General features: G+C 51.2%; 7 protein-coding genes across 7 annotated transcripts; 2 read left to right on the top strand and 5 right to left on the bottom strand.

Moving 5' to 3' along the window:
- Positions 1-91: 91 nt before the first annotated feature.
- On the bottom strand, positions 92-2666 carry EDD37DRAFT_426951 (uncharacterized protein). The gene has a single exon (XM_062812633.1). It carries the CDS (start codon positions 2382-2384, stop codon positions 531-533), a length of 1854 nt encoding a protein of 617 aa, XP_062669419.1. The 5' UTR covers positions 2385-2666; the 3' UTR covers positions 92-530.
- A 904-nt stretch (positions 2667-3570) lies between these two features.
- EDD37DRAFT_658099 (VTC domain-containing protein) lies at positions 3571-6000 on the top strand (the record flags this gene model as incomplete). The annotated part of the gene is made up of 1 exon (XM_062818945.1): positions 3571-6000. The coding sequence occupies one exon, from the start codon at positions 3571-3573 to the stop codon at positions 5998-6000; it is 2430 nt and encodes an 809-aa protein (XP_062669418.1).
- Positions 6001-6218: 218 nt separating this feature from the next.
- Positions 6219-9287, bottom strand: EDD37DRAFT_426948 (cell cycle checkpoint protein). The gene has a single exon (XM_062812632.1). The coding sequence runs from the start codon at positions 9080-9082 to the stop codon at positions 6437-6439; it is 2646 nt and encodes an 881-aa protein (XP_062669417.1). The 5' UTR covers positions 9083-9287; the 3' UTR covers positions 6219-6436.
- A 1-nt stretch (position 9288) lies between these two features.
- EDD37DRAFT_426947 (DHHC palmitoyltransferase-domain-containing protein) lies at positions 9289-10888 on the bottom strand. The gene is made up of 3 exons (XM_062812631.1): positions 10671-10888; positions 10436-10589; positions 9289-10359 (listed from the first exon to the last, which is right to left on the bottom strand). Exons 1-3 carry the CDS (start codon positions 10757-10759, stop codon positions 9340-9342), a joined length of 1263 nt encoding a protein of 420 aa, XP_062669416.1. The 5' UTR covers positions 10760-10888; the 3' UTR covers positions 9289-9339.
- Positions 10889-11764: 876 nt separating this feature from the next.
- On the bottom strand, positions 11765-16196 carry EDD37DRAFT_631875 (cell division protein anillin-domain-containing protein). The gene is made up of 5 exons (XM_062816676.1): positions 15849-16196; positions 15647-15781; positions 13262-15589; positions 12607-13033; positions 11765-12556 (listed from the first exon to the last, which is right to left on the bottom strand). The coding sequence occupies exons 1-5, from the start codon at positions 15858-15860 to the stop codon at positions 11826-11828; spliced, it is 3633 nt and encodes a 1210-aa protein (XP_062669415.1). The 5' UTR covers positions 15861-16196; the 3' UTR covers positions 11765-11825.
- Positions 16197-17444: 1248 nt separating this feature from the next.
- EDD37DRAFT_687032 (P-loop containing nucleoside triphosphate hydrolase protein) lies at positions 17445-19524 on the top strand (the record flags this gene model as incomplete). Its single annotated transcript, XM_062819928.1, has 2 exons — positions 17445-19055; positions 19080-19524. The coding sequence occupies 2 exons, from the start codon at positions 17445-17447 to the stop codon at positions 19332-19334; spliced, it is 1866 nt and encodes a 621-aa protein (XP_062669414.1). The 3' UTR covers positions 19335-19524.
- EDD37DRAFT_426941 (uncharacterized protein) lies at positions 19515-21630 on the bottom strand. Its single transcript, XM_062812630.1, has one exon. The coding sequence runs from the start codon at positions 21279-21281 to the stop codon at positions 19776-19778; it is 1506 nt and encodes a 501-aa protein (XP_062669413.1). The 5' UTR covers positions 21282-21630; the 3' UTR covers positions 19515-19775.
- Positions 21631-23042: the final 1412 nt, after the last annotated feature.

Genomic DNA, 23042 nt, shown 5'->3' with positions numbered 1-23042 from the left:
ATGAAAGATTGGACCTAGGCTCGAAAACTGGGGTCAACTTTTAACAAGAATCGCGAGTTTTCACTACCTAAGGGCGCCCGCCGCTTCTGTTTTTTGTTATGGTCGCATGTGTGTGAGTCCTGCTTTATGTGCTTTCATGCTCACTCACGATGACTATGATACTGGGGTGGTGGAGACGAGGAGCCGCTTATGAAAATCAAACCAGCTTTTTTATTGCCCAATCCGTATCTGCTATGGTGCCTGACAATGTCCCGAGTTGGTCCCCTTACGATACGTGGAAAGAGTATGCTGAAATCCCAATCATGAATCCTTTTCACATCTCAGTTCATTCTGGTCAATCGACCGTCTCAGTTCCAACTATGTCCCTGTCGCTTTGAGCCCCATCCAGCCAGAACCCAGTGCTCCAATGTTGCTCCCATTAGTCATGTCATGCGAGTCATGCATAAAATTCCGAGAATTAGAATCAGTGTCGTATGAGATGACACGACCTATGTCGCGTTGGTCCACAAAAAGTGGTAAGTCGTGTTTGATCAGATGTAAATGGATTTGAGGGCAGATTGTTGAAGGGCTGGGGCGGGTACGATGCTCTGCAATGGCGGCGTAGGTGGTGGCGAAGGCTCTGGAGTAGATACACCTGGTGAATATGACCACCCGTTCCCACTTGAAGTGCCATATTCTGGAAGTGGCAGTCCTGGAGGCGGAGACGGATGAATGCCATTACTGATGTAGACGAACGGCGATTGCTTCGTGGCTAGGTCGCCATTAACGATTGTGAAGCCGGCGGCGGCCATCTCGTCGTCTGACATGGTGATCAAGTTGTCGCTCTCCCATACTTCATCAGAAAAAGGAATCTCGAAAGCATCCATTTCATCGATGGCTGGGATCACAGCGGATCCGGCTCCGGTCGAAGGAACTCCGAATGAAGGCACCGTCAACTGCCAGTCCATCTGATCACCAAAACGTTTCGAATACACCATCGTCCAGGTGAGGTCGCCTTCGTACTCCTCGCCGTTGCCAGGCTTCTCGACGTCACTTTGATTTGCCTTGATTGCGATATGTTCCAGAGGACATTCACAGATGCACTTGTCAACGACATACTTCTCCACCCTTGCTTTCAATCTGTTGTCACCGATACTGTCTTTAGCCACGAACCATTGTTGGCGCCCGCCATTGCTGAACCACCCGCTGAAAGATATCAAGGCAAGCTTGAGATCTGTCTTGAAGTGTTTGATCAACTTGACCCAGCACTCTCGGCGATCCTCTCCACCTAGTAAAGTGATGTTTGAAAGTTCCAATCGCCGTAACGTGGAAGAGTGAATCTTTAGAAACTGCATAAGATCTTCATCGTGGCATATGCAGGCATCAATGATCAATGTCTCCAACCGCGGCAGAAGAGATCGGGATACCCAGCCCCCTGTGGGAGTTTCCAGAAGCCCCACCAGATCAGACATGAGTTCGTCGTCAGAGTATTGGTATCGGCTGACACTGCAGTCTGTGAGGCGAATTCTGAGATGTTTGAGCTTCTTTGCTGATCGGAGGAGTGATTGAAGTGCTTGAATGTGATTTGCCGTGGTAACGAGTGTATCGTTCCGGAAAGCGAGTTCGAGAGACTGCAGGTTTTCCATCACCTCGTGATAAATGCCCAATTGCTGGAGTGCTACGGCAGGCTTCATAGGGACAACCCCAAACAAGGCTCGACCATCGACATTGCTCGTCTTGAAGGTGTGAAGTCGGTTACCTGCTGAGAATGCAGCGGTCAGGACACCCTTGGTATAGGACCTACCCGAACTCCCTGCCATTGTGCAGAAATTGACCACTTTAGGGTCAATCTTAACCAGTTGACACATCTTGTGATAGAAGAATGGGACCTTGAGCTGTGAGGAGTCGCCTCGCATTTCCAGAGTGTCCTCGTAATCCCAGACGCGAATCTCGCGTAAATTCGGCAGCATTCTGAGCGCTTTGATGAGTATGGCGACTTCCACTGACATATCTTCATACGGTTGAAAACGACCTTGAGCGGCTCTCTCTAGCAACCTTTCGCCTTGAGCTTTCTCTGCTTTGGTGTAGGACAGTGCTGGGTCCGGTGTGATGTTCTTGATACTGTGGAAGAATGAGCCAAATCGGGCATCGTAAGTGAGCTTCGTCACATGACGGGCAACCTTTGATCGTTTCATGGCCTTGACGAAGCCGAGGATGCATTGATCGTTGGGAACCAGGACGATTTTGCGCCATAGATATGGATCGGCCAATTGCGCCAGGCTTCTTGATGCCAGTCGTACATTTTTCAATGTAGCACGCGGACATTTCTGGATGATGAGTACGACGATTTCATTCGGAAGATCTGGAGTATAGCCTCGATTTGGCATAGTGGTTAGAGAGGCCATGGTGAGGTTAAGGACATGGGGTATTGAGTAGCATTGAGGATTCTATATGTGGCGAGGAGGATGTGATGTGAAATGATTGAAGTGTGTGTCAAATAACAGCCACAAGCATAGCCTTGTAGGACGCTGAGGCTGCCTTGCGCTTGAGTTGGTTAGTGCGGTTGCCTATTGAAGAGGAGTTATTCAGGAAGATTAGCGATTGATTGCTCAAAGATCTTGAGTGTGGAATATTGGACCGCTGGGCTTGTGAGTCAGTTGCTCACAGCGTTTGTCTGTGAGGCTTGTGATAATAAGGGAAATTGTAAGACAATTGAACAACTCATTCACCAATGCCACTGAGGATGATTCGTGAACCAGCAAGGGTCAGCAACAACCAACCAATCGATGATTTCACCTAGAATCTTGGCTTTCCCAGCCACTGTGCGACATAGCAGACAGATGTTATTACTTCGTAGCAAAGATACTTCCTTCCAGGCTTGAAAATGAGGCGATCATCAAAAGCAAAGTGGAAAGAGGCCTAATGTGATATGAGGGGCACAAGTTTCAAGCCTCTGGAGCCTCGGTGAAGAAATGACCGCGTCAGACAATAGATCTAAGTGGATGTCCATTGATATGTACATGTCATTCTGTGTCATATCAAAAGCATCTTTTTCGCAGCAGGAGGAAGCAATCCAACCTCACCAACGTTGATCCCAGTCGAGACGAACAGGCGTTCATGTTGGAACGACGTCAAAAAGGGAAAAAGACTTCCTGGGTCCGTCTCATCTGTATCGAGGTCTAAAAGAGACGCCGCGGGGTTTACCGAGAGGCTCATTATGGTTTCCAAAGCCACCCTGCAAAGTCAACACCCACGTTCTCAATGCGCGTGTCCCATTGGCGCGCGACCACCGCTGCCAGAGGGGAGATAAAGTAACACCCTTACGCAGAAACCTACCACCCAACAGCCAGGACCTGTGCTTTCTGGTACCTATGCAGCATGGCAGCTGCGGCGGGGTTCTGATATTCTTTTTCTGACTTTGAGCTCCAGGGTTACGAAGCTTCTGCAGCTGCTGTGCACCTTTGACGTATTCTGGTCTTGCATTTCTTTTCCTCACCTCGAATCCTTACCTCTGCTACAGTCGTGCTGCGAATTGTTGCTGCCGAGGACCACTGTCAAAGGCTCCGGCTTGCGGTTCCGCTCTAGCACACGATGAAATTCGGCCAACAGCTGCAGCAGTCCCTCATCAAGGACTACTACTGGCACTACATTGCCTACGATGAACTGAAAAACGCCCTCAAAAAGCCCTTCATTAATGGCAAGAGCGGAGAACGAGAGCCATGGACCGACGATGACGAAGCGAACTTCATTCGGATGCTCGAGGCGGAGTTGGACAAGGTCTACACATTTCAGAAACTAAAGAGCCAGGAAATCATCTCGAGGATAAAGTCAAGCGAGGGCGAGGTCAAGCACGTTCTTGACCGTCAGGAACAACAACAGGGCGCCTCCGACTCCGAGACCGATAGCGACCTCGAGAACGACTTTGACCTTCTTGAGCAAGATCTGAGTGACATTATCGCCGATGTCCACGATTTGGCCAAGTTCACCCAATTGAACTATACGGGTTTCCAGAAAATCATCAAGAAGCACGATAAGCAGACTGAACTGATCCTACGACCCTCTTTCGCTACTAGGCTTAAGGCCAAACCCTTCTTTCAAGACAATTACGATGCCTTCATCGTCAAGCTCTCTAAACTCTACGATCTCGTCCGTACCAGAGGTCATCCCGTCAAGGGCGATAGCTCTGCTGGCGGTGGCCAACAAAATTTCGTCCGTCAGACAACAAAGTACTGGGTGCATCCAGATAACATCACCGAGCTCAAACTCATCATCCTCAAGCACTTACCCGTCTTAGTCTTCAATGCCAACAAAGAATTTGAAGAGAAGGATTCATCTATATCGTCAATCTACTACGATAACCCGGAGACGTGGGAACTATACATGGGTCGTCTAAAGAAGACTGAGGGGGCCGAGGCCATTCGTCTGCGATGGTACGGCGGCATGGAGAATGAGACTATCTTCGTCGAACGGAAGACCCATCGGGAAGACTGGACTGGTGAGAAGTCCGTCAAGGCTCGATTCACACTGAAGGAGAAAAACGTCAACGCATTCCTGGCTGGAAAGATGACTGTTGAGGAGGCCTTTGCGAAGATGAGAAAGGAAGGCAAAAAGAGCATCAAAGAGATCGAAGACCTCGAACAACTCGCTCGAGAAATCCAGTACCGAGTCGTTACCCGAAAATTGGTACCTGTTTGCAGGTCCTTCTATCACCGTACCGCCTTCCAGCTTCCTGGCGATGCTCGAGTGCGTATCTCGTTGGATACCGAGCTCACCATGACCCGTGAAGACAACATGGATGGAAAGCAAAGGTCAGGCAAGAATTGGAGACGAATGGACATTGGCATTGATTGGCCATTCCCACAACTACCTCCTGGGGACGTTGAACTATTTCCTTATGCCGTCCTCGAAGTCAAGCTGCAGACTCAAGCTGGTCAAGAGCCACCTCAATGGGTTCGTGATTTGACATCGAGCCATCTCGTTGAAGCAGTACCCAAGTTCTCAAAGTTTATTCACGGATGCGCCACCATGTTTCCCTCCAGGATCGACCTCCTGCCGTTCTGGATGCCTCAAATGGACGTCGACATTCGAAAGCCCATAACTCACCGGTTTGGCATTGAACGTCCTGCAAACACGGCAAGCTACTCGACTAGTGACGTCGATGACGATGATGACGATTCCGACGTTGAGTACGGACAGGCCACTGGCAAGTCAACACCATTCACCGAAGGCTCTGTTGATGGCGACGACGAACAAACCCGCCGTCTAAAGGCAGCTAGGCTCGCTCTCGATGAACACCATCGCGCTCAAGAAGTAGATGACCGCGAGAATGGTCATGCTGCTCCTGGAAACTCCTTGGACGAGGAAGAGCGTGTCGCTGCCAGGCCAGTGGATAATGACGAGTATCTCTACGACTCCGATTACGAGGACGATGAGCACGAGAACGAACTCGAGGAAGCTCGCCGTAGCGGATCGTGGCATTACTATCCACTCCTCGCGAAACACCATGCTCTTGTTGCCAGCGATGCGATCGTCAAGCTCTTCCACAAGGTTCCCACGAGCAATCCTCTCCCACAAAATGGCAGCATTGGCGGCGTCAACCCACAGGGCGGCCAGGTGCAAGTCAAGCGCTTCAAGGCGCCACCAGGCAAACGTATCCACGTTCCCGTCAGAGTCGAGCCCAAGGTGTACTTCGCCACCGAACGTACCTTCCTGTCGTGGCTCGAGTTCAGCATCATCATCGGCTCGATTGCCGCTGCACTGCTCAATTTTGGTGACAGCGTCAGTCTCGCATCCGCGTGGGCCTTCACCTTCGTCGCGTGCGCAGCCCTGGTGTATAGTGTCGTGATATACTGGCTGCGTGTTGAGATGATTCGCAAGCGCAGAGCCACCGTTTCGCGGTATTACGACAAGTACGGCACGACTGGATTGTGTATTGGCCTTTTCACCGCCACCGCCATTACTTTCATTTTCAGGATCAAGGAAAACGGGTGGGCGGAGAAGACCACCCTTGTACATCAATAAGTGTCTGCAAGTATGTCAGTCCATTACAGCCTGCAAGGAAAGCAGAGCAATATGAGGTAATAGACAGGGGAGTCGATAGCCAAGTGGTGGTTTGTCCGAATAGCCATGATTAATACCCCAAAAATGCCATGGCCTATAGCCAGTACGTTTCGGACGTACACGCTATACAGTACCGAGGTCGTATTGTTCGCCTGTGCAAAGTGCAGAATAGTGTATAGCCACCAGATAGTTAATGTGAAGCACGTGTCAACAGGTTGGCTTTTTCTCCGGCTCTATGTGTGTCGCCCATCGCTCGTCTCGATGAAACTGAATGGACCATGAAGTCGTTACTTGGATTGTTAGGGTCGGGTACATTCCAGCTATGTGTACCAAGAGAAGCAAAGCTTCTGAATGCACTGAGGTGTTCGGCATCCGTGTCTCGACCCAACTTTCGACATTAATCATCTTCAATGTCATCATCCGAAATGTACAGTTTGTCCATGGCAGATGCGTCGACGTCCGCCGCATGATGATCGTGTCTCGCCGCCGCTAATTGACCTGTTTTAGCAGCGAGTCCTGACGGTTTGGTCCCAGAGCCTGCACCGACTATTCCATTAGTCCTACCCTCGTGAATCTCATTTGTGGCTGCAGCTTCACCATCCTCGAAGCTCTCATCGCCCGCCTCAGCAGACGACAAGAATGCAGCAGGTTTGAACTTCGTGATGCGTTCAAGGAGGGAAGTATCCTTTTTCCGACCCACGAAGATTTGAGTCATGTAAGGCAGAACCTCGAGCGTCAATGTATCCTTTGTGTGCCGAAGCGGCCGGGTGAGGCTGCTCTCATCATCCTCCTCATCGCCGTCTGTACCAGCTTCAGCGGTAGAAGCGGTGGCGGCAAATGTTCTGCTCTGCCAGCTTGCGACACCATCATCATGCGCTGCTGTGCCTTGTCCGGAGGCCAAGCCTGTGCCGGACTTTCCGATACCTTCTGCGCCATAGATAAACATATCGATAAGACTTTCGAGCTCTTCCGTCGGTTTCCACAGTCTCAAACTTGCAGGGTAGAACATCTTGTACGTGTCACCTTTCCGACCACCTGGTGGAGATGCTCTATTGACTGGGTATGGTAGATTGAATAAGAGCCCTCTCGTCGCTACCTGAAAACTGATTTCGTCTTGACGGAGAGTATCCGACGACCCAGCTTGCAGACTGGCCTGGATAATGGTCGCATTGCTAGATTTCGCACGTCGTGAAGGTCTGCTGTCAGGGTTTAAGATGTCGCTCGATGACAGAATCTCCGAACATTCATCGAAGCAGTTCTCGAACGTGTCGCCATTGCACGACAAAACATAATTCTCGTGTAGCGTAGAGATGAATGTCTGAATGTCTGTTCCCGTCTCGTTGAGCAGTGCTTCGATATCGACTTGTGACACCTTGGGTGTGTACTGGTGCATGAGATGATCCGGCGGTTTAGGCGGTGGTTCGGCTCGAGTATCTAAAACTCTTGGGTCTTCTCGTTTGTTGTACACGATTTTACCTGCGGCATGGAACATGTCGAGCGTGGTCTCGCGTTGACTGACCAGCTGTAAAGAGTTCTTCTCCATTTCTGTCAATGGCACACTGTCCTTCGACGTCTTCTTGGCCTTTACAGCGACTGTCCCAGACCATTCTGCTCCATCACCGCCCCGCAGGCAGAGGAATTCAAGCGAATTGACTGCGCTTCTCACGTCACCCATCTCGGCTAGTTTCTGGATGATGGCAGGTCCTGGCATACGACGTCGACGTGAGTCTCTTGCTTCTTTCTTCATGACGAGATCCAGAGCCTTGGTGACGAAAGTAGGTGCTACTGGGTTAAACTCCATAACCGTCACGAACGGGTGATTGAGGATCTCAGGTCCAAGAAGCCTGTGGGCCGTGAAACTATCCGACAGTGCAGTCGAAGATGAAATCAGGGTTTCGGAGATGATGATGACCACCGGGGGGGACACCTCACTCGAGCTCTCTTTACCAAGGAATCTGGCCGAGGATGTTGGTCGACTTCGTGCGAGGTATTGCAGAATGACGGATCTGAATGATTGTAGGGCGTTGGACAGTCTCGTCAACGTGGCCGGAAAGTCTTCAATGACCAGAACTCGATGGGAAGAATCTGCCAGCTGTTGATCTGCAGCCGTTGTCTCCTGGTGAAAGGCAAGCCCGCCGAATTGACCACCGCGATTGAGAAATTCGTCGAATTGCGCTGCTATCGTGGCACCGAGATCCGAGGCGTTGGGATTATGCCATGAGACCAACTGCAAGCCCATAGCCTTTGCGAGCAATGACAGCGTCATGGTCTTGCCGCTGCCCGCAGGTCCTTTCAAAACGAGTACTTTCTGGGCATTTCGTCCATCGATTCTGCCTTGTAGCCAGTTCTGCACGTCTGCGACTTTCTTCTTGTGCACAACAAGCTCCTCAAGATTGCTGGGACCATATCGATCTGCCCAAGGATGGTGACCTTCGTCTTGAGGCTGGTCGTGCAGCACATTGGTATCGAAAGGACGAGTGACTTGCGCCGGTCGAACAAACCGTTGACTCGAAGGTAGACTTGAGCCATTTGCCGCAGACTTGAGGCCGATACCGACTGGAGGGACAGGTTTCCGTCTGTCCAAGGGAGCACTGGCTGTGTCTGTCTTGACTCCAAGTTCCCGTAAGGTATCTTCGGACAATTCATCATCATCAATGTCTTCAATGGCATCACCTAGTTCCCCGTCTCCTATGTTGACCTCTGGTGTCTCCGATCTCTTCCGCCATCGTTCATCCTCTGTGGCTTTGCCAAAGAAGTTGTGCAGCGACTTGGACTTCTCAGGCTCGTTCTTGGATCTTGTACCTTTTCTTGCTTTCTCAGGCGAGGACTTCGGCGATGACTTGACGGCTGTCTTCGTCGAGGCTAGCTTCACTTTTGCTTTCTTCGCGGGCGACACAGTCTGGGACGTCTTTCCGTCAAGCGTGATCTCGCGCTGTATGCCAGACTTCGGTGCATTGGTGGTGGGCAATGCATGGGCTTCGTCGCTATCGTCGGAAAGCACAATCGTCGAGCGGCGCTGCCGTTTGGCAGGTCGTGGAGCCATTGACGAGCATTCTGAGCGGACGTCTCTCAGTACGCAGCGAAGTCGCCGTGCAAGAGGGCGCAGACTTCGTTTTGTTTGCTACAAATCAATGGGTCTGTAATTAAGTGGCTGCGTCTTGACATGGTTAATGACGCGCGTGCACGTGACCGTTATGTCGACAGATAAAGTGCAGGACGACGACCTTCGTCACCCTCTCCTCTACAGACCACTTTGTTGGTAAATAGTGTTGCATTGTTTGCTGTGGCAGTGACTCAACGTCACCCTCGATTGAACATGCTGTCTTTCAGGTTCTCCCAGAACCCCAAATCATAGACATTCTCCACCTCCTTCAACGACTCAACCTTCGCCCACCTCTCGTCCACCACCTCCCTGTGCTGTTCGATTTCATCACCTTCCTCTTCCCCCTCCTTGACCCTTGACCTGAGAATCGGCTTTCTTCCATCCTCCATCCTAACGAGCCACCACTTCGCCCTCACCCCAGCAGGCCAACTGACATCCTGATCCCTAGGTTCCACATCCTCAGGCAAAGGAGGGTAAGTCTCCCTCAACTCACTGATCCGCGCTTTATAAACCATCTCATCCTCAATATCCTCCTTCCAATCCGTCCACTTCCCACTCTCATTAGTCGTCATCCCCGCCCAAATCAAGTAGACATGATACACCAAAAAGCCCACAGCAAGTGGAAACGACATGAAAGCCAGCATCATAACCGCACCAATCCGCCACTCCACACTAATCGCCCATGCCCAGCAGTGCCAGAACTCGCCCCAACCCATCTTCGTACTCCATCTCTCCGCGGTCAAACTCCCCCTGGTCAGCGCCGCCGGCACGAACCGTTCCTGCAACCGTCCGTCAAGCAGCACATAACCCAGCTGGGCCCCATAAGCCAATAGCATGGCAATGCTGACCAACAATAAAATGAACCAAATGTAATTATTTCGCCCGACACAGTTGTTGATCCAGATACAATGGTGGTCCTGCTTTTGCACGCAAGCTTTGCATATACCGCAGTGCTTTGACCTTGCCGGCTTCGCAAAGTGACACGTACTGCAAAAGTACCCCGGGTGAAACAGCGCAAAGTCGTAAGGGTAAATGCGCATACAAGCCGCGTGATTTGCTGGCGTGATGTTCGAAGACGTTGTCGCTGAAAGGTACAAGAACCATAGAGGCGCAGCCACTAGACACGGAATCACAATCTTTTGTGATACACCAAGTCTATCCCACGACGCCGGAATGAACAAGACCTCGCCAATAATTTGTAGAAGTAGGAAAAAGACCTTGTAATAACATAAGCACACGTGTCGCTCTCACTGGTCGTCTCTGCCGGTCAAGGCAGCGACTCAAAAGACTTACCAAGACGAGAGGATGTTTCTCGTTCATCAAGTAATCGCCCGTCCGAGCCAGACTTCGCGACACACGTCGGCCCGTAAGGCGCTCGTCCAGCACGCCGAAGGCATTGGGAATGTGTTTCAGCAGCAATCGATGAAGAAAAGCCACGGGAGTACGTCTGTAGACGCCGGTCAGTCAATAATTGAACCCTTGGGTGTTGCTTTCCACCTTGACGTGGGGACGCAAATGAATTGCTTACCTGAAGGCAGGGAGGCGACCAAAGAGTGCTACAAATACCACAAACGAGATGCTGAGAATGACGACCGCTATGGTCCGAATCACACCCATTTCGGGGCACCGACTTGTCAGCAACTTGAAAGGGAAGACAAAGGACTCGCTAAATAGTAAAAAGTGAAAGGTGTTCGATGTTTGCCTTCTTATGCTGCAACTCAATTATGCGGTCGTCAGCCTGGCTCAAGCCTTGTGGACTAATTTGAGTTTATCAACAATATTAATTGGGCTGTTTCCACCGAGGTCTTGGAAATCGAGCCTTCTACTCTTGAAACTCCACGAAACAGAATTCTTTCTTTTCATATTCACAAATCCAAGCTGAAACTGCAGCTAATCTTGCACAGCAATGCTCTACTGAGCCAGCCTTTCCAAACGTCCTTTGCTGCGTGAAGTCGTACACCCTGAAGAAAACTATGATCTGGTTGCCACCAAGTCGCCGTTGTCCCTGAATCGTACACTGAATTAACGCCGATAGACCCAAAACCAACATTCCTCGAAAGAAGATCCTTGACACCTGTTTGTTATTATTCTTCACCAATTCATGCATGCATACTCTTGGTCTTCCGCTGCCGATCTGAAGTGGATTTGACAGGACTGTTGGCCTGACTGAAACCTCCTCCGGCATGATATGTTTCTGTTCGCTGATGACCTGCGGTCGGTCGAGCTGAATGTCCATTTGACGATGCCTCGACCTTGAGCTTCTTCTCCCGCTTGAGAATCATGTCCGCCCAGCCCTTGACGGGCGCCGACGAGGTGGCCACATTGGTACCAACCACCTGCGAGAGTGCCTTCATCCACTCATCCTTGTCAGCGGTTTTATCGGCATAGAAGTCAATAACTTCTCCATTGGCGAATCGGATCCGGAAGCCTTCTTCCACAAACATGTAACCTTCTTCTTCCTCTGCAAAACCACTCTTGCGTCGGCCACCACCCTTCGTCGATATTTCTCTTTGCGTCAGCGCAGACTTGTCATCGATGAGGCGAGTCGCTTTGGCAAGGTTGATGGTCGCCCGCGGTTGAAGGGTTGTCTCGTGGAAAGCCGTCAGTTTCGTGCCTACAAGTCTGAAAAAACGTCGCCGCCAGTACTGTAAACTTGTCAGTATCGCAATGGTCAAAGATGGCTTCAAATTTTGCTTACTGGACAGTCGCCACCTTGTTGACTCAGGTATCCCTCAAAATTCTTGATGTCGACATGCTGTTGCATTCGTTCATCGGCTTCACGGAGCGCACGGATAGCCCCATTCATGCTTTTCGGCATGTCTTCATCTTTGGAGCCTTTAGGCTTGGGAATATACAGCAGCTGCAATTCCAATTTACCAATCTCGTACGGCGGTCGGCGTTGAAGCTGGGTGACTCCCTTCTTGCTCCGCGAGCTGCCAATATGAACTTCTTCCATGGCCCACTCATTGAAGCAGGTGATGTCGACTGTGTATGGTCTGCCGTATGCTTGCTTTTCATGTTCGGCTAATGAAACATAGGCGCGAGCGAACGAACCGTCCTTTGCAACAAGTCCTTGGACCAGTTCGTATGCCGAAGGAGGCGTGACAGGTCTGCGGATGGCTTGAGACTCCTGGATTGCCCGTAGCTCCGATTCCTTCTTCTTCTTAGGAGAACCGAATAACCTGCCGAATGCGCCTTGCTTCTTGGGGGATGTTGGTGGCTTGCTGGGTGACTGAGGACGTTCGAATTTGGGTTCTTCCAGCTTCATCTGGAGCGTAAGCTGAAATTCAAGCTCATTCAGAACAACCAGCTCAAACTCCTGCCCAATGGGTGCGCTACGAGCAAGGTCCAGCCATGCGGTTGTGACGCAATGCAGTCCATTGTCAAGAGTAAGAGCAAAGAATGTGCGCTCATCTACCTCAAGTTAGCAGGCAAACAAAGGAGGGTGATTTTCTTCCACTCACGTTGAGGGAATGGCATTTGAAGATCTTTGACACCAACAACTTTGACGAACAATCGCCCACGTTCAGCACCATCTTCCCACTCTTCGTCCTCGGCATTCTCATCCTCAGCTACGGCGTCAAGTTCTTGGGCGTTGCTTGCTTGACCTGGTAAAGGTGGAACAGGACCGTCAAGCGCCTTCCTCTTGCTCACAGCTTTCTCACCGCCAACTCGAATACTCTTTCTCCTCATCTTACCATTCCAGGGTTCTGCAGTCCATGTTGGCTGACTGGTCTTCCTCGGAGAGGGTTGAACATGATTTGCATCTGGCGATGGTGGATTAAAAGTCTCGTCGTACGGTTTAGGGAGCTCAGGAGATTGCATCTCATCCTGGGAAATGCGTTCGCTGGCGACGACAATCTTGGTATTCTGTCGCATAAGATATCCTCTCTGCAGGGGAGCAGCTCGATTAGCAAATGAATCTCCAGAAAGAGGTCTTGCACGGGGAACAGTGACTTCTCTGGCCGGCAGAGCACGAGCTCCATGAGGCTTGGGAAGCACGGGCACTTTTTCCATGGGGTTCGCAAAGCTCGAGACCTTCGTGTCAGGAAGCTCGTTCGATGGGAACCGTCCATTGAAGGGGTAATAAAGACGCTGCAACGAGAGTTCAAACTCTACCTTTTGGGCCTCCACCACTCGGTCAAATTCCTGTTCAAGTCCCAAGCCGAGACCTTCGTCCAGTCGCTCATAGGGGATCTCCAGTTGAACCAAACTGCTGACTCGATTCTTCTGAGGTGCCTTGTGTTCGTCGTCGGTTCCGGTTTCCTGTACGTTATCGATCTTTCCATTTTCAAGCTTGTGGTCAGACATAGCGGAGACAACCGACTCGGGGGAAGCCTCCTTGCCATGGTTCAAAACGGAACCGTGGTCGGAGGGAGGAGATACTGATCTGTCACTGCCGTCCTGCGAATAAGACTTGGCATCTGACATATCAGAACCATCATTGAGTGGAATAACTGCAGCTGCTGTGCCATATCTGAGGACAGACTCTGGGCTTGCTTGGGCCGTTTCCTCCAATACAGCAGTTGCAGCTTGCTGATGCTGTCTTTGATGTACTTCTGGGGTGTACGAACGCTGAATCGACTGGCGCAATGCTGCCAGGTCTGTAAGAGCTGCTGGCGGGCTTGCTTTCTCGTCGCTGGCCGACAAATATGACGCGAGGCTCATGTCGAAACTAGCAGTGTTTCCGAAGTCAGTGAACTCGGGTAGAGACACACGACCAGATGTGACAGATGTCGGATCTGTCGCTCGGACTGGACTCTGCGCTTTTGGTGTATCTTGCCCATCTTCATTCAATGGAGTTGGTGGAGCCAAAACTGCGTGATAGAGTAGGGATGCCTGTGAATATTGGCTAGTAAGGTCATCATCCTGATTGGTGCTTGCCTCCGACCCCGAGATGTCTCGGCGAGCGTACATGTCAGGGATGGAGTACAAGTCTGGCTCTTCGAGGTCTTCCTCCTTGACTTGGGGCTGAGTTGGGTCTTCCATCGAGGGGATCGGGACGTCTGGGTCAAATGAACGAACATCTCGCGCTCGAGGTGCTTCCACAGAGTCTTCACTGCTTTCTCGGCTGTCTTGGTCTGACCTGCCGCGGAGGCCTAGGAGAACGGAAGCCCTCGAAAGCTGTGGGGTGGCATTCCGCGATTCTGACACTGCTGGTCCAGGCTCGCCATACCCATTAATGCTTCCTTCTGCACTGCCACCACGAACTGGGCTTGACTCCTTGGAACCCATTCTTCGCATACGACGTTCCCGGTCTTGTTCTTGAAGAGCCATCAATCTCAAGCGATCTTCAACAGACAGTCCTGAAGTGCTCATTCTTTGAATATCCGACTTTGAAATTGCGGCCGCTGCAGGAAGTGTTGGAAGAGATCGTGCAGAGATGCTCAGGCGTTCGAGTGCGCCAGAAGGAGGCTCAGATTTTGGCTGTGCTCGAGCCCCAGTTGGAGGCAGCGGTGGTAGAGGACGCGGGTGGCCGTTAGAGTCGACCGAGCTTGCACTCGTCTGAATTGGTCGAGAAGCTAAGCCGCCTGGCTGAGCTGTTGGAGCTGGGCTTCCGCAGTCGTCGTCGAAAACATCCTCTTCATGACGAGCCAGCTCTGTGTTTGCCTTTTCGGGGCTCATGAAACGCCAGTCATCGGGCAAAACGACAGGTGTCTTGTCTGCGTCCTCGAGTGACGCATCAAAGCTGTCATCTTGATCCATCGACGAACCTCTTTCGAAACTCTCATCCTCGTCGCCGCCATCTTCACGTGACTCATAGCTGCCCTCTCGAGAGCCAGATGCGCATGATGACGGGGCTGGTGTGGTCATTTCGTACTCATTTACTTGTGGTGGCTTCTGGTCGAATGTTACGCTCTTCTGGTGACGATGCAAACCGCGGCCAGCTGGAAGTTGTTGTTTACTCTGAACATCATCGTCATCCTCCCAAATTCCTTTGTCGGGGTCGAATCCACTTCGTCTAAATGCTGCTCCAGTCTTCTTTGAGAGCGACGATTTTGTAGGAGGGCTGTTGAATCTGCTTGGCGACAGAGGTGCGACGAGAGTCGTTGTAGTGTCGGGTTCCTCGAATGCGTTCTTCGCTGGTGAACCGTTTGCTGGAACGTTTTCCTTCCGAACTGCGTCAGAACCACGTAGAGGCGATTGTTGGCGTGGGAATTGAATGCTTTGAGGACGTCCATCAAGGATCGCAGGACGAGCAGGATCGTAGTAGTTGTTATGTTCAATGGCGAACATGCTGCTGTTCTTGACCCGGGAGGCCTTTTTCAGATTCTCAATTGACGATCGCTTCTTCGGCGATGTTGGAGGAGGACTGTCGCATGCAAAGGGAGATTCTCTGGCAGGAGAATTGGGATCCCGTCCCTGCCAGAAAAGACGTGGCGATACCGTTGACTGAGGAGAGGACTCGGCGGGAGAGCTTTCGTTGGTGTTGCCAAACAACTTGCCCTACAAAATGTGTTGGTTAGGTGTTTGTGAAATGACTGCAAGATCTAAACAACGCACCTTGGCTTGCGGAAAACTTGGAGAGTTGCGACGCAATGCCATGGGACTAAGTTCGGACAAGGGTCGATTGGTTACTCGGGGCAGCTTTGATGGCGAGATGCCATTGCTGCCTTTCTGTATCCGCAGTGGAGGGACCTGAGTGAAGGTGTCAGTTGTTCTGAGGGCGGAGCAGTCAGCGTCAACAATCGGAGAAAGCACGCACCTCGGAGGCCATGGCGGCCAGAACTTGGACAATGACTTTGTGTAGAAGGTGTTGATTGTGGTCGAGCTCAGACCATGGAGTACGAATGGAATGAACAGTGCGTAAGAGGAACGAGCGTCACTTCTGTCAAGCCGGAGGAGCAGGCAGGCCAGCTGCGACGTGTTGGCGGGGACGGTGAAGGTATGCGAGGATAAAGATTGTGTTGAATGAGAAGCCAAAGCTACATTGACGATTATGACCGCAAGAGAGGCCACTCCCATAAGATAGCTTGGATTGAGATTGGGAGACGATGAACTGAAAGTGAAAAAGGCGGCTATTCGTTAGTTAAAACTCGATTGTAAAACGCGCCCACCACAACAAATCCATGGGGTACAGATCGTTACCCGGGGCAACCATTATCGCAAAAGCTCCAGTTTTAAGCGAGACTTATCCACGCGACTCCAGCTAAAAGTGACGACTTCCAAGATCTTACGACTCATACCCTTGTCTTGCCAACATCAGATTCGATTCGATCACCTGATTCATCATTACTAATACTGAGGAGCTCAGTTGCCTACACATAGTGAAATTCGGCATGGTGAGATTCGGCATCGTGAACTAAGCATGCTCATATATTCTCCTACTTCATGATGTTGCACGGGAGATCTTCACCAACCTCCGTCTTGTTCAAACTCCAGCTCGTAATGATGAACGAACGTAGCCATGGTTGGAGTGCCTTGAAGTATCGAAGCGGATGACTGAGGACGTCCTTTCTCGAGGTTACTCGTGTGCTTGTGCGAACCTTTCTGATCTCCCTCATTTTGCTAGGCTCGGCTTCCACAACGTTGTCTATATCGTCGTCTCTGAGGTGCATCCTGGGGTGACCACGGGGTAGCATGCAGATATCTGGTCGGAGGTGCAAAGAGCTTGAACATCCTGGACTACGGACGAAATGCTTGTTGTGTCCCTGATGGACATGGATCTACTGGAAGCGATGGGTCGTCATACGGATCTCTTCATTATTCGAGTACCTTGTAACTCGGCTTGATGAAGCTGAAGCAGCCATTAATCAGGGGATTAGTTGGGAGGGAAAGAATGAATGTTCTGTTGCCAGGACCGAGGACTTCCTTTACGGAAGGGTTTGATGTGTTGGACCGCAAATGATCGGAGACATTTCCTGAGTCGATGCTGAATCGCGTCAGTAAGACACGATCGCGCCAGGAAAGAGTGATCAAGGCTGACAATTCAATGAACTGTACATTCTAACAGATTTTTGGAACGGATGAGGCCGCAACAGATCATCTCGTGGTCAGTAGATGGAGGTGAAGTTGGGCGGAAGGGAGAAGAAGAAGCAAGTGAAGGTTTGTCAAGACTGAGTCAAAGCGGCAACGCTACTTGATCCACCACCAGGTAAAGCAGCGTAAATCTTGAATAGTTTCACCCTAAGAAAAAAGTTCCGTCGCCGCAAGCCAGGCACGCAATGTTCTCAAGTCCACCACCTCGAGTCAAAGTACGCTGTCCATGTCGTCTACAGCCGCCGTATGTCCGGCATGCCAATTCAGAGCCCTCATCTTTGGTCTAAAACCTGCCGTACGGCAATGGCATGCAGAACGGGGCATGGCTTCGGCCATGCGCCAACGCAGGAAACCGTCCAGAATGACATTAACTCAGGATGTCGGACGGTCAGGGCCGGAACGGAGAGCGAAGAAAGAAGATAACGCCGGCCCGTTTGCTGGTATGAACAGGACCGTCGCAAGGTTACCGGAAAGACGAGAGCCCCGACCGCTCCCTTCGAGAACGAGAATGAATCTTCGAACAGAAATCAGGCAACGAGCCGCCGAAGCGAAGCCCACTATCGTTGGCGGACGTGAGGACGACGGAGCCGAGCCATCTGCCGCGCCGAGCAAGAAAAGCACGGCAAATAAGGATGACAGGCCTACATTCCACGCTTTGAAAATGCAACAGACCCTTACCCCTTTGTCCTACAATCAGCGAGACAAATTAAAAGAAAAGCTGGAGAAGATCAACTCCTTCGAAGAGCTGGGATTGATGCCATCGGTCACAAACGCCGTCTATACACAAGTTCTGCCTCATCTGGCGGAATACACACCTACTCCGGTTCAAAAGCTAGCCATTCCTACCCTCCTCAGCAAAAAGGGCGACTACCAGAAACAAAAGCTAGCAGATGATGCTCCCAAGTACGATCAATTCCTACTCGCTGCCGAGACAGGTTCAGGCAAGACGATGGCATATCTTCTCCCACTCGTCCACCATGTCAAAGAGCAAGAAGAACTAGACCGCATTGAACAAGACGAACGTGAAGCTCGAGAAGCCAAGGAGAAAGAAGAGCGCGAAAAGCGCATGGTCTTCGACGTCGATCCTTCAGAAGCCGACGAGAAGATCCACCCGTCAATGGGCCGACCACGAGCACTCATCCTCCTACCGTCTTCCGAACTGATTTCCCAGGTGACCAAAGTGGTCAAACTGCTCGGACACACAGTCAAGTACAAATCAGCAGGGATATCTTCCTCTAACAGCGCGACCGTCATCCGCAACCGGCTCTTCAATCCCAACGGGATCGACATCGTCATCTCCTCGCCTCACCTCATCGCCAGCATCGCCAAGAAGGAACCCAACATTCTCTCCCGGATACAATATCTAGTCATGGATGAAGCCGACTCTCTCTTCGACCGCTCATTCAGCGAAACAACCTGCGAAATCATCGACCGCGCCGCCCCATCCCTCAAACAACTCATCATGTGCTCCGCCACCATCCCCAACTCCCTCGACCGCTTCATCGACCGCCGTTTCCCACAAGCCAAACGTATCGTCACGCCCAAACTCCACACCATCCCCCGTCGCGTGCAGCTCGGCGCAGTCGACATCGACAAAGACCCCTACCGCGGCTCCCGAGATCTAGCCTGCGCCGACGTCATCTGGACCCTCGGCAAGGCTGTCCACGAAGACCTCAACCCACGCCACACAGTCAAGCACATCCTCGTGTTCGTCAACGAGCGCGAAAAGGCCGAAGACCTCGCCAAATTTTTAGCATCCAAGGGCATCGACGCCGTGGCTTTGACAAGGGACACCACCGAGCAACGACAAGCCGAGATCCTGTCGACTTTCACGGCAGTCACCGCAGTCGATGGCTCCGAGAAGCCCGCTGCAAAGCCCAGCAAGAACAAGCTCTTCAAGGACTTCGTGCCGTTCGACAGCAACCAGGTCGGAGTGACGGCCGGGGAAACCACGAAGCCCACCCGCCACTTGCCAGACACCAAAGTCCTGGTCACCACTGATCTGGGCTCGCGTGGCGTCGACACCATGGCCGTCCGGCACGTTGTTCTCTATGATGTTCCGCATACCACGATCGATTTCGTCCATCGACTGGGTCGTATGGGAAGGATGAATCGTCGTGGACGTGGAATTGTGTTGATGGGCCGAGATGATCGTAAGGATATCATTCGCGAAGTAAGGGAGGCAATGCACAAGGGACAGGCGCTGATATAAGAAGACGATGGACGCTGCACAGGCAAGTCAGCCGCTTTCTATGTAACAATACCTTTTCCTTGCACACCAAGTGCTGTATATAACAGATACCCTATGTCCTCAACTCCTGTGGACGCAAGCTCTAATAGACCACATCAACGGTTCTGACGCGCACAGTAAAACCCATTGCCCTAAGTGGAAAGCATGGTATATGATCAAGTCATTCACTCTGTATTATCACACCGTCTCCAACGACTGATGTCGTTGACTATTTTCTGCATAGATGACTGTATTCATCACCACCACTGCGTATCAACATTCCAATAAAACCAGATTCGCTCACAAAAGCCGCCCATATGCTTTTTAATATACACCCCAATCCATTTATGCACCCTGTATCTCTCCTTTCTCTTCATCTATGATTTCCTCCAACTCTTTGAAAAATTGTAGAGCAATCCAAAATCAATGTCCAAAACTGCCCACCCAACTAGGCGTCATCAGACCACTAGGCCTGACAATATTAATCGGCACACTGCCTGCAGCGAAACTGCCTGACTGCAACTCCGAGCTGTCTTTATCCTTCTCAACCTTCTCATTAAGATCCACATCTTCAAGCGTTCCAGCCTCCATCTCAGTTTCGAAGGCCTTTTCCCGGATCCCAGGACTCGCCAATTCTTCATCAAGCTCGAAGAACCCGACGCCGCTCCCGCCATCTTCAGAGGCTACCAGACCGCCGGTGAATCCAGATTCTTCAGGCGACGCAAGCACTATATTATCTCCATTGATGGTCGGCGACGGCGCTGGGCTCGGCAGTGGAGAGGGCATCGGCGAGAGAAATTTGCCATTCTTCCCACGTCTCCTCTCGCGCAAGGTTTTCCGTCGTCGTCCTTTTCCTTCCGGACTTGTGTCTTTGTCTTTATCCTCGACTTGCTGCACCTGGACTTCTGCGTCGACATCCTCGACTGTTTGCCGAAATCTCAAGTCTTTCGTCGGGCTAAAACCTGAACCTCCTGGGGACTCCTCGTAACTACTACTGGGCTCCACGACCTTGGAGTCAGATAATTGAAAGGTGACATGTTTCTTCTTATAACCGTGACCTGCACTCGATGTCCTCAGAGCGCTCGGGAGACTGGTACTGGGTATCTGAGGATCCGAGTTGGTACGTTTTGTCGCCACAACCGTCGGCGACACCGGTTGCGGCGGTAAAGACTGCGAGGACTGTAGTTTTGCTTTTTGTCTTTCCGCTTCCTTCTTGGTGTCAGCGTCGAGTTGCAGGCGTTTTTCTTCCTCCTCGTTGGGTGTGAGGGGCTGTGGACTCCGTGCAAGCACAGGGGTCTGGTCCCGGGAGTCTAGAAGTGGTAGATAAGCCGGGGTGAACACCCCAGCAAAAGCGTCCGTTCGGGTTCGATCGGTCCCAGGTGTTGGAGGTTGCTGCTTGTTTTCGGGGCGTGGGGGCGTGCTGGTAGCCGGTCCATGCGAAGGTGATCGCTTAGGCAGAAATGATGGTGTTGGTGGTGTTCCTAATGAATGTACAGAGGGTAGGTCGCCCGTGATGTTGAGTTTGTCCAGCGACAGTGTTGGTTTACTCAGCGGCATCGACTTTGTGATCTTGTCCCCAACACCATCTCCGGAAGATCTCTTCTGCTTACGCCCTGCCCAGCCGTTTGTAGAGCCATTTTGCACCGAGCCCAACAAGTTCAAAACAGCGGAGTTGGTAGTCGAGGAGCTACTAGACTTGGTGGGAGACGTTTCACAGGAGCCGCGAGACCTTCTCCGTGACCGTAAATCCTTCTCGAAGTCGCGGAATTCGCGATCCTTGGCGGCCTTGAATTTTGCGACTTCTTCGTCCAACTGCCTCCTTTTCTGCTCGAGAATGTCGACGATCTCGGATTCGGAATCGCTTGTATTTTCAGGGGACGGCAAGGCGTTCCTGTGCACACATTTGACTTGTGCTGAGTGTCTGTACATGGTGACGCTGATTTGCGGCCCGAATTTTGCACGTGGGATGCTCCTCCTAACTCAAGCCGCGGGTGGAATTCTAGGTCAGCGGCATGAGAGGGATGATCCTAATATCACAGTCATGAAGACGACCGGAACATCGACCCTGTTGCCCAGACGTTGCAAAGGAAAAATGACTATGAGGAAAATTCTGGTCGAGCGCGGGGTGGTGGTGTTGGTACCAACAGACTGGTACGCGCGCGTGTCGCAGGGAGCAGGGGTGGTACTGTAGGGGAGCGGATGACGCCACAAAGTGCTAGGCGATGGAAAAATCCGGACGGAGGAATTGCCAATTGAAGAGGACCAAGCCGTGGAAGGCGATATTGAATGTAGGGAATTGGTCGGCTTGATGTAAGGACCTCTTTGCAGCTTCGCTGTTGTAGTACCGAGAAGTCTATAATTGTAAAAGAACGTAGGTGACACGCACGACAGTGGTGACGGTCTCAGTGCCTGGACGTTGATTACTTGGAGGATGGCGTCTTCTTGTCTCACCCACCGGAGAGCGCGGCCGGCTGTTGAAGATTTGGCGGTGTCTTTTCGGGAGATTCGGGGGAGTTCAGGGCCTCGTCGAGGATTGGAGACGGGGAGTGGGATTGTGCTTAGTAGAGTTGAGTCTGTGTCATGTCGATGGAAGTCAAAATTGAAGAAAAAAGTGGGATTGATTTGGGATGATGGTGGTGGCGTTTTTTGGGTGCACGGTTCTGATGATTCTGCGATCGGGATGTAAGCCCGAAGTTGTCGTCGTAATAATGATAGCAGAGCTCCTCTTGACTGATCCGTATAGTGCAAAGGAGCCGCACAAATGTACAATGAAGCATGTGTCAAGGAGAGAAAGGGGGAAAAGGGGAAAAGGTGAAAAGGTACCAGTGTAGGAGGGCAATATGGCACAGGTACAGAGTACAGTACTTTGAAGGTACAGTACCCGAGCCGAGGATGCGAAGATCCGATCAGGCTAATATCCTAGGGGACTAAGTACTGTGATAAGTAGGGGCCGGTCGCCTGTAGTTGTCGAATAGTCGAACATGTTGTACCTGATATGCTCGATGAAGCTCGATCTAAATGATCTTTGTTACTCGTGGATGGCCAGAAACGTACATGATGTATGGCGCCAACAAAGGAAGTGATGAGCATGACCTACAGATGAATTCGATAGACGAAAAGATGGAGATGCCATTGCCGTTAATCGTCATGTGATGGAACAAAGATGCATTTCATCCATCGAGGCCTATTATGACGGCAAACAATCCGCTACTAAGTAAGTACCTATACTGTAGGTAGTTCAGCACTACTAACAAGATGAAGGAACCAATAGATGCACTGCGTACTCACTCACTCACTCCAAAATCTCAACGTTATCACCCGTACCGTCATGAAAAGCAGCACAGCATTACGTGAAGTCTTCCAACACTTTCACATGAAATGTTCTTCGACCCCAATGTTCGTAAATGATCAGCAGGGTCCTTCTGTGTTACTCTCTGACCGCCTTTTGGCCGCTGCTTCTTTGCTCTCTGTTCGGACCGCCCCAATGAGGCAATAGCCGCCATCGTCGCCGACTTTGCCCGATCATGAAAGACGCACCGAAACAGGAAATGGGACATATACTAATTAAGCGAAGCGAATGAAGTGCAACATCTCGAGTACCAGCTCGAATAGTATACATAGGCTATCCAAGCACGCACCATGTATTTCACATTCTGTCTCAGCTCTGGATTCTTTATGTCGGCCACCCAA

The sequence above is a fragment of the Exophiala viscosa genome, assembly GCF_022695815.1.
Source record: "Exophiala viscosa unplaced genomic scaffold EDD37scaffold_6, whole genome shotgun sequence".
Classification (NCBI taxonomy): Eukaryota; Fungi; Ascomycota; class Eurotiomycetes; order Chaetothyriales; family Herpotrichiellaceae; genus Exophiala; species Exophiala viscosa.
Note: the sequence above shows the minus strand (reverse complement) of the source record. Positions and strands in the feature narration are given on the sequence as shown.

Excerpts from the sequence above, each read along its gene's own strand:
- EDD37DRAFT_426948 (XM_062812632.1), bottom strand. The coding sequence starts at position 9,082 with ATGGCTCCACGACCTGCCAAACGGCAGCGCCGCTCGACGATTGTGCTT.
- EDD37DRAFT_426941 (XM_062812630.1), bottom strand. The coding sequence starts at position 21,281 with ATGTACAGACACTCAGCACAAGTCAAATGTGTGCACAGGAACGCCTTG.
- EDD37DRAFT_426951 (XM_062812633.1), bottom strand. The coding sequence starts at position 2,384 with ATGGCCTCTCTAACCACTATGCCAAATCGAGGCTATACTCCAGATCTT.
- EDD37DRAFT_426947 (XM_062812631.1), bottom strand. The coding sequence starts at position 10,759 with ATGGGTGTGATTCGGACCATAGCGGTCGTCATTCTCAGCATCTCGTTT. Across the intron at positions 10,590-10,670 it reads GGTCGCCTCCCTGCCTTCAG|ACGTACTCCCGTGGCTTTTC; the intron begins GTAAGCAATTCA and ends CGGCGTCTACAG. Across the intron at positions 10,360-10,435 it reads AGAAACATCCTCTCGTCTTG|GTCTTTTTCCTACTTCTACA; the intron begins GTAAGTCTTTTG and ends TGTTATTACAAG.
- EDD37DRAFT_631875 (XM_062816676.1), bottom strand. Across the intron at positions 15,590-15,646 it reads CAAGTTTTCCGCAAGCCAAG|GGCAAGTTGTTTGGCAACAC; the intron begins GTGCGTTGTTTA and ends CACATTTTGTAG. Across the intron at positions 12,557-12,606 it reads TCAAATGCCATTCCCTCAAC|ATGAGCGCACATTCTTTGCT; the intron begins GTGAGTGGAAGA and ends AACTTGAGGTAG.